Raw genomic sequence first — 17,166 nt, forward strand, 5'->3', positions numbered from 1 at the left:
TAGTGGTGATAATAATGGTGAAATGGTGATGATGGTATTGGTGGTTATTGTAATAATGATTGCAGTGATGGTGATGGTAAGAAGTGTGATGGTGATAATGGTGGTGGTGGTGTCGGTGGTGATGATGACGATGGTGTTGATCATGGTCGTGGTGATGATAATTGTGGTGGTCGTGATGGTGATGAGGGAGATGGTGATAATGATGACGGTTATGGTGGGTTTTACGGTGATGATAGTGATGATGATGGTCGTGATGGGGGATGTGATAATGGTGATTATTATGGTGTTTTTGTGGTGTTGATGATGATGGTAATGATGGTGATTGTGATGATGATGGTGGTGATCATGGTGGTGGTAACGATGATGGTAGTGATGATCGTGGCAGTGTTGGTAGTGATGATGATGGTGGTATAGATAGTGATGGACGTGATAATGGTGATGATTATGGTGTTTATTGTGATGGTGGTTCATGATGGTTATGGTCGTGGTCGTAGTGATGATGAGGATAATGATGTTGATGATGTTGGTGATGATATTGATGATGATAGAGTGGTGGTGATGATAGTGATTAAAATGGAGTAATGGCAATGATGCTGATGATCATGATGGTGGTAATGATGATGGTGATGATGGAGGTAGTGATGACTGGTGATTACAATGATGGTGGTGTTGATGGGGATGATGGTGGTGATGATAATAGTGATGATGGGGTGATGATGGTGAATCGCAGGGATGATGGGGCGTGGTAACGCGAGCGCGCACTGCAGGTGAAGGAGCGGCCACATGGACTCTGGGGCTGCGCTGATTCCCCACTCAGATTTCATTAAAATCCCTCAAACTTCTACACCGGCGATTTGTACTTCACAGGTGACATCGCTCACCTACACTAACCTGAACCTAACCTTCCCCCCTCACCCTCCCCTTCCATGCTCACCTCACCCTTCATTCAATTTTCACCTCACCCTCCCATCACCCCACCCTCCCCGAACCCTCACCTTGCCTCACCATCGCCTCTACCCCCTCCTTCCCATCTTTTCCTCTCCTCAACCCCTCCTGACCCTTCACCCTCCACGCTTACTTGTCCCCTTCCCTCACCTTCCCCTCTAATCTCCCCTCACCCTCACTTCACCCTCTCCTCACCATACCCCCTTTCATCAGTTTCTTGGGTTTTCGCCTCAGTTTCTTGGGGTTCTAATATTCCTCATCCTCAGGATGCACGACTCAGATCCACAATCTTCAATGGTTCATTACAATACCCCACCCACATCCCAGGGTAGAGAGGCTGCAAGAATCTCTGCCGGACCTCGTGGATCACCTCCATGGAGTCGGCGCGATAAAACTCCAGGAACCCCCCCTCCCAGTGCAGGTGAAGCCCGATTCTGCGAGGGGAGGGGGCCCCCCTCACCGACAGTCCAGTCTCCACTCCACCATGAACCACTGAGAATCTGTCGTCACGTTTCTCTAAACACCAGGATGCATCGTTCCGTCCCAGCTGCAATGCAGCACCACCCCCTTTCCGTGGGATCGTCCCGTACGCGACTCCAACCCGACACCACCGCGCGTCCCCAACGTCCACCTCCCAGTAGTGGTGACCCGACGAGAAGCTCTCACAGCACAGGGCTTGTGACCAGCCATCAAACCGGTGTGGGTGATCGAGGCGACCCTGGGAAACACCGGTCCACTTCATCGTCCTGAGTTCCGAGGAGATCTGGAGTTGGTTATGAGCTGAGTTTGTGTCCAGAGTCGGTGAGCATCCGTCTGTGACAACAGCGATCACAACATAACTACAGGACACCATCATTACCATTACCATCTATATTCACCACATCAACATCATCAACCATCATCTTCACCATCAACCATCACAGCACAAAAAACACCAAAATCACCACCAACATCATCAATATGATGAACATCACCAACATCACTATCGCCATCAGCAACATCACAAACATAATCATCACCACTATCACTACCATTACTTCAACCATCACTAGTTCCCATCACCACCATCTAAAATACCCTTTGGTTCTTGCGGTAAAATCACGTAGGTAGAACATTTAAATAAAACAAAAAATAATATATCATGACGTTTCGATAGCAACACAAGTGGAAAAAAATAGCCAGCAGTGGAACTGCTGAACCAGCGAGAGAGTTGTTACAGCACGAGGTTATATATGTGGCGATGGGCAAGCAAGCGGGGTCTGAGCTGGAAAGGAATTCCATCCCCGGACGCAAGCACGTCAGTTGTGTTAATGGGGGAGATTATGGAGAGAGAGATTAGGGAGAGAGATTAGCATGAAATGTGCTTCCGTCGCCGCATAAGAGTATCATCCCCGCATGCGCGCACAGCAGCAGTGTTAATGGGAGATTAGCACTATGTTGATGGTAGTGATTAGGCAGGGAGATTAGGGAAATTAGTAAGTTAATGTCATTTCTATGTGTAAAACAAGCTGCGGTGCTGCCAACTGCGCTGTGAGGCAAGCGCTTGCTTGCACATCGCCACATATATAACATTGGTATAAGAGCTCTCTCGCTGGTTCAGCAGTTCCACTGCTGGATATTTTTTTCTGCCTGCGGACGATCGCTTGTGTTGCTATCGAAACGTCGTGATATATTTTTATTTTTTTATTTTTCTACCTACGTGACTTTACCAAAAGAACCAAAGAGTATGGATTCCTGCAGTCACGAATGCTTCAAATCACCATCTAACATCTTCATCACTATCACCAACAACACGACCAGCATCATAATCATCACAACGACCATCGAAACCCTCAATACCACCATCACTACCATTATCACCATCAGCAAAACCATCACAACCATCACCACCTATATTATCACCAATGTCACCATTATGACCATCACCACGACCATCACTGCCATCACCACGACCAACACCATCACCAATGCTATCACCATTCACATCACTCACATTATCAGTAATATCAGCTTCATTACCACCATCCTCATCACAACCACTATCACCATCATTATGACCATTACCAACATCAGGAACTCATTTGAGGTTGAAACTGCCTAGCAGAGGCGGAGGAATGGATCAGATATCACCTGCCACTGATGTTAGCAATGGCAGGTAATCAAGCCCAGTAAACTTGGTTCGTAGTGCAGTGTGCTAACCACTATGCCATCGCTAACCCCACCTACAGATGCATAGAGACATTCACATGCACACACCGCATCTCAATATCGCAATTACCCATGACTGGTAATGCTTATTATTTACCAAAAAACACCACACTGAGTATCATGGCTCTGATCAGTCGGGGCCTAGATTAGGATATAAACAAAGACTAAAATCCCCTGTGTAGCCTTAACACACTGTCAGGGCAAGTCAGCACCTTTAAAAGCTGGCACGGCCAACAAGGGGGTGGGTGACCAGCACTACGCCTGGCCACCTTTGTCTCCCTAGTGGTGATGTTTTCACAAAACACCAGGTACTCATTTGAGGTTGAGTCGACCTCGTGCACACACACGGAGATAATTTATTGTCAAGACCACCCAATCACCCATGATTCACACTGAATAACTCACACAGGAGTTTGACTGCATTTGTCTCCAGGACTTGAAGTGAGGCAATGTCCTGTTGGCTGCGAGCTGAGGGTGGAGCTGAAGTAACCCTCCCTGCCCTGTGAAAGCAGAGCAGACACGGCCACTGTCTCACATTGAGCATCGTCACTCACAGGATCATCAAAGCTCCATTACATAGATACTCATCACAGCTTCATCACATCTAGACTCATCATAGAAAGCATAATAACTCATCACAACTTCTTACAACATCACCACACAGCATTACTATCACCACACTTAGAATCATCACACACAGCACATCACACAGCATCACCACGCAGTATCAGACAAAGCATCACTACACACAGCATCATCACACAGCATCATCACGCAGCATCACTACACACAGCATCATCACGCAGCATCACTACACACAGCATCATCACGCAGCATCCCCACACACAGCCAGTGTCTCACTGCCCACGCCCCACACTCAGTTCTATGTTGTCGTGTGTCGAGTCATGAGTGAAAGTCGTCTTTTACCTGCGTGTCTCCTCTAGGTGCCCCTGTGGGAGAGAGAGAGAGATGCATTACTGTGACTCTACTTCGATTCCCTTGCATTCAATGGAGTTCCCACTGCAAAACTGTCGGTGGAATATAAACCCCAAAGTCTTGGATTATGACCCCATGATCACCAACACTGACTTACGGGCCAAATATTTCAGAGGGAGACTGGTTGATAGTCAACTATAAAGTATTTTTTCTAGGTAAAGCCCATAGAGGTATATGGCTCTTTTCAGAAGCGACCTGGCCACAAACGATAGCTCAACAAAGTGGTTCATCACGTGGAAATTTATAACAGCTCAATCCTCTAAACGCACGATTCCAAATTTGGAGGGAAAAACTGGAGGACCCGGATAAAAGCCATGCGACCATGGAGAGAGACATGTAAACTCCAAATATATCGTGATGTCCCCGACCTACGGTATAGTAGGCGACGTAGTTACCATCTCGCCACCCCCATGAGGGCCAACACTGCATTGCAGGGCAAATATTTCAGAGTGAGACCGGTTGATATTGATCTGTGTTGAGTAATTTGGGACTTGAAATTTCTGGCGTTACCAATGCACATGGTTGCAGGTCTTGTAGAAGTGATGTTCAAGACACAAGGATATTATTAATAAGTGTATGAGACCTCGTATTTATTTTAGCTTCCATAATATGAACAAAGGAGGCTCACAAAGTAAGAATCAGCGATGACATCGGCTCGTGAGCAGGCACTGGTAGATTGTTGCATTGCGGCATCATGAGATTTGGCAATGGCTTGGGGAGGCCTTCATCTATCAGTGGATAGATCATGGCTAATGATAATCATGAATACCGTGTAAATTGTTGTATGGTTGATTTAAAAAGTGCAATTCCAATACCATTTATATTATATTCACAATGAAACAAACTTAATGGGAATCTGTTAAAGGACGCGAGAGAGAGAAAAATAATTCTCTCATCAAAACACTATGCCACAGAGCTCATGGCATCTCTGACCAATACCACCTGGCCAGTGAATTAAAACATGTAAATCGGGCCCTCAAGATGAACGGATACTCTGACCGCACTATCCGCCAAGCTGTTTCTCCCACCATACAGAAACAGCCACTTGAAACTCCGATCAAAACTATCACGTTGCCATACATAGCAGGCGTGACCAAAAAGATCTCCGAAATTCTAAACAAATATAAGATCCAAGTCCGATTCAGTACAGTAAATAAAATCTGTGATCTAATGCCATCTGTAAAAGATGTCATTCCTGACTTGCACTACCCTGGAGTCTATAAACTGAGTTGCAGCTGTGGTGATTGTTACATTGGGGAAACGAAACGTCATGTCTCCGATCGTGTCCGCGAGCACAAGTCAGATCTGAAACACGGCAAAATTGAGTCTTCCGCCATTGCCGATAATTGCTACAACGCGGTGGGCTCTCATAATATTGTCTTTTCCGAAACCAAGGTGCTCTGCATACCTTCTGGCTACCATCAAAGATTTGTACACGAAGCCATCCAGATATACAAACACAGACATAACTTCAACCGTGATGATGGGTACAAACTGAGTAATCATTGGAAAGATGTTATTAACCATGTAAAAAAGATTTAACTACGCATATTTGTACCATCTTATTTGATAGGTACTATTCTACTTTACCGAGTGTTGACATCCCCAGCGTTTAACAGTACTGCTTTTTTGTATTTGGATTTTCAGCCAACACCGGCCGCAACCCCGAGTTGAGATGCACCAATTGTTCTCTTTTAGCCCCGCCCACCCCCAACACGTTGCATTCCCTGGCTACCACATTCAGATAAGCCCCTTCCCCCCTCACCCTTAACATGTATTTAAGAGCTTGTCTCTTGGATTTTTCCTCACTTGATATAGTAAATTTAGCTGTGACGGTCCCACCTGATGAGACTTGTGCTGCCTCCGAAACGTCGTGATTTATTATTTTATTTCTATTATTATTTCTATTTAATTTGTTACCTACGTGACTTTACTGATAAAAACCTAAGAGTACGGAGAGAGAATTGATTTAACTGTGAAAATATGAGCTGGCCTTCCAAATGACAGCAACTGGAGCTGCAATACGGATCCATGACTGGAGCTGTGTTCTCAAGCCCATGAGATGCGAGCTCTCATTCAGGAGCCTCCCTCTTCTGCTGCTGCCAATAGCGACACTGGAAACGAATTCCTCACCTGCAGGAACGCGAATGAGTCACTCTCCTGCGCTCGGGTCTGCAGGCGAGTGGCTACTGCCTGGAGCTCTCTGATCTCGCGCTGGTAGTGAGCGATCTTCTTCTTGATCTGATACAGCAGCTCGCGCCCTTTCTGCTCTACTTGCTCTAAAGCCGCCTTCTCCTCCGCATCCAACGCTGCTCTCGCGCGGGTGAATCTGACCGAGATTGAGGCCTTTTCATCTGTCATGGATCCCTGCAAAGAGAAACAAATGCCACCTCTGTTCATTAAATGTCTGGTCCTTTGTGAAATGGCATTCAGGTCGGTGTGACCCGAGTGCAACTCTAAGGTGTCCAGACAGTGATACGAGTCCGCAGCACTGAGGCCTCCTTCTTCATCTGATAACGCCACTGTGCATTTTCAGTACAACACGATTCGGGGGCTGTGAGGCATTGAAATAATAAAATACCATCAGGAGTACATTTATGGTCCGTGTCTTTCTCATTGCGTAAGACTCTCAGGACGATGCTTTATTTACCTTCACATGAAACGAAGGGAAATCTGTAATTTGCCGTCAACAAGTAGAGCCTTAATGAAATGGGAAATTAGGCCAATTCTTCTTTAAATGAATGTTTTGAATGTGAGAAAAACACATATGTATGGATGAAGAAAGGGGATTATGAAACCTCTTGTAATACTAGCACCTGGTCACTTTAACGCCTGATTGGTTTCACTAAAAGAGTGTACAACAGTCTGTGTGTGATCACCAACTCTGCCACCAGAGTATTGGATAAGAGGTACGTACCACCTCATCTGACCAATATAGTTAACAGTCGTTGAAGTGGTAAGTTGTATGGAGATATGGGAATGTGGAATTTCCACCACTGAATGAGTTTCTCAGTGGAGATGAGAACCACCTCTTTACTCGTCCTGATTATTGAGGTGCTTTGACTGTTGTATCTTTAGACCCACAATGTGTTCAGAGTGAATGAATGGAGTTGTTCTCCATCACAAATACTACTCAGAGTTGAGTCACGGGGTCACAGTCCGGCCCAGACGCGGTACCTGCACGTCCCTGAGAGCAGCCTCCATCCGCCTCACGGACTCCTCCACCTCCCTCCTCTTCTCCTCCACCGCCCGCATCTCCTCTCCCACTTGTTTCTGTGAGAGACGTCACCAGGGGAGACTCCACCCACTCTCTGAGCGTCCCCTCTCATCCCGCCCCACGCGAACCCTCCACAGTGACGGGGGCAGTAGCCCTGGTGCAGCGATGGAGGCTGGGGGAGCAAGGGCTGAAGGGAACTGATTTCACGAGGAGCTCAAACTTGCGCAGGGCTTCCTAAGAAGTGGGTCGGGCTACCTGTGCAGTGGGTGGAGCTACCTAGAGGGTGGGGATACCTGAGTAGTGGGTGGAGCTGCCCGAGAAGTGGGTGGAGCTACCTGAGTAGTGGGTTGGGGCAACATGTAGTGGGTGGGGCTACCTGCGTAGTGGGTTTGGCTTCCTGCTTAGTGGGTGTGGCTGCCTGAGTAGTGGACGGTGCTGAGTAGTCCATGTTGTGAGAGGTGGTAACAGGTAAAGTACAGGATGGCCATAAATGGCGAAATATGGTGGGTGGTTTGACCACCTGGGCCACTTCGGTAACCAAGAAGGCCTGTCTGGACTCAACTGGAAACGCGCTGGCTAACGGAGCTCTGGTTAGCCACTTAGGCTAAGGGAGTAAACCCTGATAAAATCCTGGGTGGATACCAAGTGGCCAACGGCCCACCTCGGTGGGGTAGATGAGCTACGGTTAAGTTGGCCAACGGCATATGACGGAGAAGACACTGGATGTCTGGTGCTTCAGGACAAGCCTTTTAATCGTCTTGGTTTTCTGTCTCGTCACTGGATCCAGGCTTGATTCCTGGGTAAGCCCAGTGCGGTAGCTGGTGTGCAACAGACACTGCACGTAAATTAATTCACGCACTGGCACCCTCCAGAGGAGATGTGCCATCGCACCACCACACTACACACCCAAAGTCCTTGGGCGATTGGCAAGTGGCGAGCGGGGCAGGCCTATGCGGCTCGAAGCTCCTAGTCATAACCCAGCACCAAGGCGGCAGCTATTAGAAGGTCGTCATGCACTCGGATTAGACAGGAGTGCATCCCGGCAGCTGTAGCTGTGACTGAGAAGCCCACAAGGATCCACTCTGCTCACCCCAAATTGGGAGGAGGCTAGAAAATGTGCCCTAAACATAGACTGCCGAGCAACATCCTATCTCGCTTACCGCGACCAGAGGGAACATCAATAATTGCGGTCGAAACAAAAATAAATACAGTAAAACCTTGGATTGCGAGTAACTTGGTCTGCGAGTGTTTTGCAAGACAAGCATTTTTTGAAATTTAAATATTAATTTGATAAACGAGCGAGGTATTGCATTACGAGTACTATAGTACATACAGTATACGCTTTGTCTGCCGAGCGTCACGTGATCACAACTGATATACGAATGCTTTGATATACGAGTGCTTTGGATTACAAACACGTTTCTGGAACGAATTATGCTCGCAATGCAAGGTTTTACTGTATAACCTAAACATTGGATCCTGGAATGTCAGCACCCTCACAAAAAAACCCAAACTCGCAAAGTCCAGAGCGCCAAACAGCTCTTGTGGCATGTGAGCTGAGACGATTTGATATCCATATTGCTGCCCTCAACGAAATCCATCTGGTGGATGAAGGCCAACTGACTGAGCTAAGTGGAGGCTACATCTTTTGGAAGGGTAAACCAGTGCATGGACGCCTGCATGGTGTAGGGTTTGCAATCGACAACATGTTCATCAACAGCTTAAGTGAGCTCCCAAATGGTATCAATGAGCGTTTTATGACCCTCTGCCTGAAATTCGCAATAGACCAACATGCAACCATCATCAGCACCTATGCACCAACACTGGACTCTAAAGAAGACACTAAGGAGACCTACTACAGCCAACTCAACTAAATCCTTCAGAGTACACCAAAAACTGAAAAGCTGATTCTCCTCGGCGACTTCAATGCTCGAGTTTGGAGAGACCATCAAATGTGGAATGGTGTAATTGGTAAAGAGGGAGTTGGAAAGCCCAACTCCAATGGTCACCTTCTTCTTACAACCTGTTCTGAGCACGACCTGACAATCACCAACACCCTATTCCGGCAGAAGAATAGCCGTAAAACCTCCTGGTGCCACCCTCGATCACACCAATGGCATTCACTGGACTACGTTATTGTCAGGAAGTTTGACAGCACAGACGTCCGCATCACTCGTGCCATGATCAATGCAGACGATTCCTGGACTGACAACAGACTAATTCGATCAATGATGAATTTTAAACTAAACCACAAACACATCGACCGACCAAAAACTACAGAAGAAAAGACTCAATGTAACCAGACTAAAAGACCCAGCAGTACAGGCCCGAGTGAAAAAACTTGCTCAAAGACTCAGCACCAACCAGGCTTCAGGAATTGTTCATGAGTACTGGACACAACTCAAGACGGCAGTTATAACCAGCTGTGAGCACACAATTGGCTACACAAGAAGGAAAAACTGACTAGTTTGATGACAACGACCAGGAAATTACAGGCCTCATTGACAAGAAGCAGAAAGCATTCATCGTCTGGCAACACAAACAGTCTAGACAGAAAAAAAATCATATAGGAGGCCAAATCGGAAGTACAAACTAAAATTCGGGAAACTGAAGAACAACTGGTTCAGAAACAACGCAAAAGAATTACAACATCTTGCAGATTCCAATAACCCACGAATTTTTTAAAGCAACCAGTCTTATATGGACCATCAAAACAGGGCCTTGCACCACTTCAGTCTAAGGATGGGACAGAAATCTTCAAAGACAAAAATGCAATCATCTCCCGCTGGCAGGAACACTTCAGCTGCAACGCTGTTGTAGATGCTTCTATATTAATTGAGATCCGCAACACTCTCCCACTGAGGATTTAGCTAGAGAACCAACGATGCTTGAAGTGGCTAATGCTGTCAAACAGATGAAAAAGAACAAAACTAGTGGGCTAGAACAGATTCCTGCTGAGATTTACAAACATGGAAGACAATGCCTACTAGAACATCTGCACTCCCTCATGGCCAGGATCTGGAATGATGAAGGAAGACCTTCCCAAAGAAGGGGAAGATTACATCATTGTGACCATCTTCAAAAAAGGTGACAAGTCAGACTGTGACAACTCCAGAGGAATCTCTCTTATTACCACCACTGCAAAAATACTGGCAAGAATCCTACTAAACAGACTTCTACCACTTGCTGAAAAACTCCTTCCTGAATCGCAGAGTGGCTTTCGACCTGGTAGGGGAACCTCAGACTTGATCTTCTCAGCCCGTCAACTCCAAGAGATGTGCCAGGAACAGAGACTACCATTGTACATCGCCTTCTTTGATTTGACTAAAGCTATTGATTCTGTTAATCGTGATGCAATATGGAGAATCCTTCTGAGATATGGCTGCCCAACAAAATGTGTTGACGTCCTCCATCTGTTGCATGATGGTATGAAGGCTGTCATCCTCTCTGATAGTGAAACCTCAGAGCCAATAGAAGTAAGGACCAGTGTGAAGCAAGGTTGCGTTATTGCACAAACTCTTTTCTCCATCTTCTTGGTGGGAATGCTTCATCTGACAGAGAACAGACTTCCCAGAGGCATAAATATCACATATAGGACAGACAGGAACATATTCAACATTAACCGTTTAAGAGCCAAGTCGAAAACATCCGTTATTAAATTCCAATATGCTGATGATGCCCAAGTCAGTGCCTGCTCAGAAGCTGACCTTCAGGTCATCATTGTCAACATATGTACAGATGCTTACAACAGGATGGGTCTAAAACTGAATACCAGAAAAACTAATATATTTTTCAACAAGCTCCGAGAGGACACCGACCACCCCCTACAATCATTACCAACAATGCAATTCTATAGAAAGCGTTCCCAGTTTCCCATACTTAGGCAGCCATCTCTCTAGCAATGTCTTAATTGATTATGAAATCCAACATCGGATTTCCCGAGCTAGTGCTGCCATTGGCAAACTTAAGAACAGGGTCTTTGAAGACCACAACATTACCGCCATGACCAAAGTGGCCGTGTATAATGTTGTAATAATTCTAACCCTCTTATATGTTGCAGAAACCTGGACCACTTATAGTAAACACATAAAATCCCTCGAAATGTTTGATCAACGCTGTCTCAGGAAAATAGTAAACATCACATAGGAAGATAGACAAACTAATATCATTGTCCTGGAGCGATCAAGCTCATCTAGCATAAAGGCCATCATGATGAAGTATCAACTCAGATGGGCCGGTCACCTTGTGAGGATGAATGACTTGAGGCTTCCTAAGCAAATATTTTATTCCCAGCTCAGTGATGGATCACGTGCCCCCGGAGGTCAAAGGGAGCGTTTCCGTGACAACCTTAAAATGCATCTCAAGCGATGCCACGTAGATCCAAGAAACTGGAAAATCTATTCTCTTGATAGACCATCATGGAGGGCCAAAATAAACAATCGAACTCAGCATTTTGAGGCCGAGCGAAGAGAGTTGATGGCCAGGAAAAGAGCACGCTGAAAAGCACACACACCAGAGACAGAGACAACAAGTGGGAGCTCCAGGATGGACCATCCATGCCCCCACTGTGCCAAGATCTGCAGGTCACGGATTGGCCGATTCAGCCATCTCCGGACCCATGGCCAGCCAGGTCCACCTCACACCACAGACAAGTGACACCTGGAGGGAAATCAAACTCGACTTCGAGGGATCCCAGAAGAAGAAGGTTTGGGCTACCTGAGCAGTGGGCAGGGCTACCTGAGCAGTGGGCAGGGCTACTGGAGCAGTGGGTGGGGCTACCCGAGTAATGAATGGGGTTTCCAAAGTGGATGGGGCTAAACGAGTAATGGGTGGGGCTACCAGAGCAGTGGGTTGGGCTACTTGCGTAGTGGTTGGGGCTACAAAAGCAGTGGGTGGGGCTACCTTAGTTGGTGGGGCTGAGTAGTGGGCGGTGTTGAGTAGTGGGTGGAGCTACTTGAGCAGTGGGTGGGGCTACCTGAGCAGTGGGTGGGGCTACCTGAGCAGTGGGTGGGGCTACTAGAGTAGTGGGTGGGGCTACTGTAGTAGGCGGGGCTACCATAATAGTGGGCGGGGCTGAGTAGTGGATGAACAGAGCACCGGAGTGGTGAGATGTTTTCTGCCTTGCCTGCAATACAGGAGGTCGTGGGTTCAAACCCGCGCCTGATGCCTGTATAAATTGAGTTTTCATGTCTCTCTCCATGGTCGCATGGATTTTTCTCTGGGTCCTTCGGTTTTTCCGTCCACATTTATAAAGGTGCGTTTAGAGTGTTTGGTTGCCATACATTTAGACATGATAAGCCACATCGTTGAGCTGTCATTTGTGGCCAGGTTGCCTCTGAAAAAGACCTACATAGGTCATTGAGCTTCATTTGGTAAAATAAAAAATAGTTTCAGTTTAGTTTTACATGGTACAATGAGGCGCTGCCATGTCACTGTTGAGTGTCCGAGAAATTCGGTAGAGAGCATCGTGATGAAAATATAAATACGGTCACGAAATACTTGGTCTGTGAAAATCACGTGACATTTCTGGAACACCACATCCAGTGACCCGGTAGCTGCTGTAGAGTGTGGCGCTAAACTGGCACGGACCGGCACGAGGCGACCAAGCGGTGAGCACTGCAGCTCACGCAGTCCCAGTCGTTTTACATTTCATTAAAATTTTAGGGAATGCTCCCCTCTACCACAAACCACTTTTGTATATGAACCATAGTCTATGCACTCACGTCATTTTGAGAACACAGTGTACGCATTAAATATATTAGTTTTTATTAAATATACTAAGAGCACATTTATCAATTTGTCATATAACAGGATTGATAATAACATGTTGTTGTATTATTTCTGCACTATGACAACCTCAGCATACTTTATATTAAATCATGGTTGTTAAAATTTGAAGAAACAATGGGAAGCTGAAATAGTAATTATATATTTATTTGGATATCATTGTTCAGTTCGTACTTGACTTCACGCAGGAGAAGCTCCCGCTCACACATGCAGACCGTCTCACCTGCCGTGTTTTGCGCTCATCCTCCAGCGTAGCCACATCGTGACCCTTGTGGTCTCCTGCGATGGTGCAGGTTGTGCAGACCAAGCTCTTGTCCTGTCGGCAGTAAAACTTGATCTTCTTTCTGTGCGTCTTGCACTTGCGTTCTTCAGGATTCGTGCCTGGATCCACCAGAACGTGGTCACTGAACTTCAGGTTCTCCTGATGAGGCTTTACATGAGTCACACAGTAGGAGGTTTCACACCTGAGGCAGGTCTTCAAGGCAGCGGTCGTGCCATTGTTGCAGAAGTCACACAAGACCATAGTGGCCATTTTCTCTGCAGCACGGCGCTGCTCTTCCAAGTTGGCGAGCGTGAAGTTCTTGATCAGCTTGGGTCCCTGAGGGAAGATCACTCGGCACTGCGGGCAGGAGAAGGACTCTGCCGCATCCCAGGTGCCCTCCACGCACTTGAGGCAGAACGAGTGGCCGCAGCTGAGCGTGCAGGGGCAACGGAAGGCGTCCAGACAGATGGGGCAGGTCAACTCCCCTGGAGCATCGCTATCACTGGGAGACGCACTTGCCATGATCCTGTGGCTCCATTCAGAGATAGGCGCTGGCTGTTGTTCAGGCAGTCTCTGGCTGTAGCTCAGGCAGTATCTAGCTATAGCTCACGCAGTCTCTGGCTGTAGCTCAGGCAGTCTCTGGCGACATCTGAGACACTAAACTAGGAACAAGCCACGTAAATGTGAGGCAGGTTAAAGTACAAACTCTTTTAGTTTGATTTGCATATCATGGGGCGCGCCCTGGAATGTGTTGACTTTGACCAGGCAAGAGACGTCTCGGTGCGAGAAGTAGCTAATAAAGACTCAGCTCACCTTATCTCAATTTACCTAATCTCAACTAACCTATTGTCAACTCACCTTGTGTCAACTCATCTCATTCTCAACACACTTCTGTGAAGGTTGGTCTATCTTGGACCTAACAAAATTCCCTCTTGTAGTCCATTTAGCTGATCTCACAATCAACAGCTACCCTCCAATTACACAAACTCACGAGCCCCACCGTCACGCAGAGATGACGTAGGTTGTCCCCATAACAAAGTTGAATTCACCTATCAAAAGCTCCAAATAATCGTGACCCTTAAAGACACGAATATAAGAACAGTTGAGCACCAACAAATCATGGTGCGTCCTGTCCAGACAGTCCAGAAAGGATGTCGGAGTTGCAGTTGAAAAAGTCCCTCCTGTCTAAGTTTCACTCTTTAGTTCAGTCTCAAACAGGTCCACAGGGTTCATTAAGTTTGTCCAAAACATTGGCCACAAATAATGAGCCTGACAAGGTGCACAGCCATGGACTCACTACTCAAAGCAGGTGGCCTCCATGGGCACTGCAGGTGTCCTCAACAGTCTGAAACGAAAAGCCTGCTGTAGGGTTGTGGTTGGATTTCTCGCACATTCAAAAACACTAATTTGAAGAGGAATTGGCTGAACATTCCAAAACAATATTTGAAAAGTGGCTCATTGGGGCGTTACTTGTTGAAGGACAATTTACGCAGATTAGCCTTCGCTGACAGTGACAGATACAATTTAAAAAGATGGCGACCTCCAGAGCAGTGGCGAGCCTCGCTGCGTCTGTTAACAGCGGTGCTCACATCAACAACTTGTTTTATATTTATAACACACCTTTTCTCAATGTGCTTAACATAGTTAAATAAAAAGGTTAAATAATACAATGATGCGTATGATAGGGACGTATTAAAGGCTGACGAATGGGTGACTGCGATCGGGGATACTTAGAGATCACGAAAGGGTAGGGGGAGGGAAGAGGAAGAGTGTGACGGTGGGTAACCAACTCTTGCGTCACTTCATGATTACCTCCACCATGGTGATGCCCACGTAGGGTCTCGTGGGGGGGTCCCCTGTTATCCTGGGTTTTTACCCGAGGGACCCCTCGTGGAGATGACCCACGGTTTCCCAGTGCCAGGAAATTGGTCGACCCCCGCCAGGCCGAATATGCACTGCGGCCCCGTGGGAACACACCAAACACAGGGGAATAGGGCCGTGGGGAGGGCAAAACACCCAGCGAGCTGGCTAAAGGTAAAAACCTCAACCAAGAGTACGGGAGGGAGGACGGGCACGTAAATAATGGGTTAGGAAGCAAGTGGGAGAAAACGACGGGCACGTACACAATGGGTTGTGAAGCAAGTGAGAGCCACACGCCAGGTAGGCGCCCGATTGGCCAGCAAGGTATCGCTCACTGCCGAGCCCTGCGCGGGTGGAAGGTTTGGGCCCGATTGGCTAGGAGGGCAACACAACTTAGGCAGGGATTTTTGAATTGGGAAGAGATAAAAGGAGGGAAGAGTAGAAACGTTGGTCAGTTCTCCTCCATCTTCTTGGTTCTTTCGGTAAAGTCACGTAGAAGGGAAGTAATAAAATAATTAAAATAAAACATAATAAAATAATTCTCACGACGTTTCGGCCACAACGCAAGTAGCCGTCCTCAGGTGAAAGCAGGTCTGTCGAGGCGACAGCGTCTGAATGAAACAGCACACGTGCTTGGAGCATATATATAAGCTGGGTTGGAAGGGGGGGGGAAAGGGGGCACCTTGACAAAATAATTTGCATATCAAGAGGAATCCAGCATACCCATGGGAAATGCAGGTATGTGATTACTACTACTTGTGTCCGTGCATTATGCAGGATTAGCAGCATCCAACGGAGGGGATATGGGAAATGCAGATATGTGATTAGTGCTACTTTGCCCGTGCATGATGCAGGATTAGCAGCATCACAGGGAGGGGATAGGGGTAGCATTAATAAAGGGAAGAAGTGTTAATAGTATGTAGCTGCAGTAACTAAACCCACCACGTAAACAACTAAAGTATAAACTACATAATATCATCATTATACTAAATATACTCTACAATAAGCTGAGTTACTAACAGTAAGTAATACATTACAATTCTACGTCATAAAAAATATAATATGCTTCCATCTAAACTTTATTCTCTTACATCACACGAGTCTACACCGTACTATATATTGCCATAGACAAACCCAAACATTAAATTATATACTGTATTGCTATAAACCACCCCATGGCAATATATAGTACGGTGTAGACTCGTGTGATGTAAGAGAATAAAGTTTAAATGGAAGCATATTATATTTTTTACGACGTAGAATTGTAATGTATTACTTACTGTTAGTAACTCAGCTTATTGTAGAGTATATTTAGTATAATGATGATACTATGTAGTTTATACTTTAGTTGTTTACGTGGTGGGTTTAGTTACTGCAGCTACATACTATTAACACTTCTTCCCTTTATTAATGCTACCCCAATCCCCTCCCTGTGATGCTGCTAATCCTGCATCATGCACGGGCAAAGAAGAACTAATCACATATCTGCATTTCCCATATCCCCTCCCTTGGATGCTGCTAATCCTGCATAATGCACGGACACAAGTAGTACTAATCACATACCTGCATTTCCCATGGGTATGCTGGATTCTTCTTGATATGCAAATGATTTTGTCAAGGCGCCCCCTTCCCCCCCCCTTCCAACCCAGCTTATATATATATGCTCCAAGCACGTGTGCTGTTTCATTCAGACGCTGTCGCCTAGACAGACCTGGTTTCACCCGAGGACGGCTACTTGCGTTGTGGCAGAAACGGCGTGAGAATTATTTTATTATGTTTTATTTTTATTATTTTATTACTTCCCTTCTACGTGACTTTACCGAAAGAACCAAGAAGATGAATCCCTGCAGTCACGAAAGCTTTAAATCAAAAGTTCTCCTCCAGTCAGCCA

The 17,166-nt window shown here is 46.4% G+C and overlaps 1 protein-coding gene across 1 annotated transcript; it reads right to left on the reverse strand.

Moving 5' to 3' along the window:
• Positions 1–1,150: 1,150 nt before the first annotated feature.
• On the reverse strand, positions 1,151–14,021 carry LOC133339115 (E3 ubiquitin/ISG15 ligase TRIM25-like). The gene is made up of 6 exons (XM_061547240.1): positions 13,377–14,021; positions 7,327–7,422; positions 6,283–6,516; positions 4,081–4,103; positions 3,559–3,653; positions 1,151–1,758 (listed from the first exon to the last, which is right to left on the reverse strand). Exons 1-6 carry the CDS (start codon positions 13,935–13,937, stop codon positions 1,208–1,210), a joined length of 1,560 nt encoding a protein of 519 aa, XP_061403224.1. The 5' UTR covers positions 13,938–14,021; the 3' UTR covers positions 1,151–1,207.
• Positions 14,022–17,166: the final 3,145 nt, after the last annotated feature.

The sequence above is a fragment of the Lethenteron reissneri genome, unplaced genomic scaffold (assembly GCF_015708825.2).
Source record: "Lethenteron reissneri isolate LAM-NWPU_2019-01 unplaced genomic scaffold, ASM1570882v1 scaffold_1640, whole genome shotgun sequence".
NCBI classification, from domain to species: Eukaryota; Metazoa; Chordata; class Hyperoartia; order Petromyzontiformes; family Petromyzontidae; genus Lethenteron; species Lethenteron reissneri.

Excerpts from the sequence above, each read along its gene's own strand:
- LOC133339115 (XM_061547240.1), bottom strand. The coding sequence starts at position 13,937 with ATGGCAAGTGCGTCTCCCAGTGATAGCGATGCTCCAGGGGAGTTGACC. Across the intron at positions 7,423-13,376 it reads ATGAGCGCAAAACACGGCAG|AAACAAGTGGGAGAGGAGAT; the intron begins GTGAGACGGTCT and ends CGTCTCTCACAG. Across the intron at positions 3,654-4,080 it reads CACCTAGAGGAGACACGCAG|GGCAGGGAGGGTTACTTCAG; the intron begins GTAAAAGACGAC and ends CTGCTTTCACAG.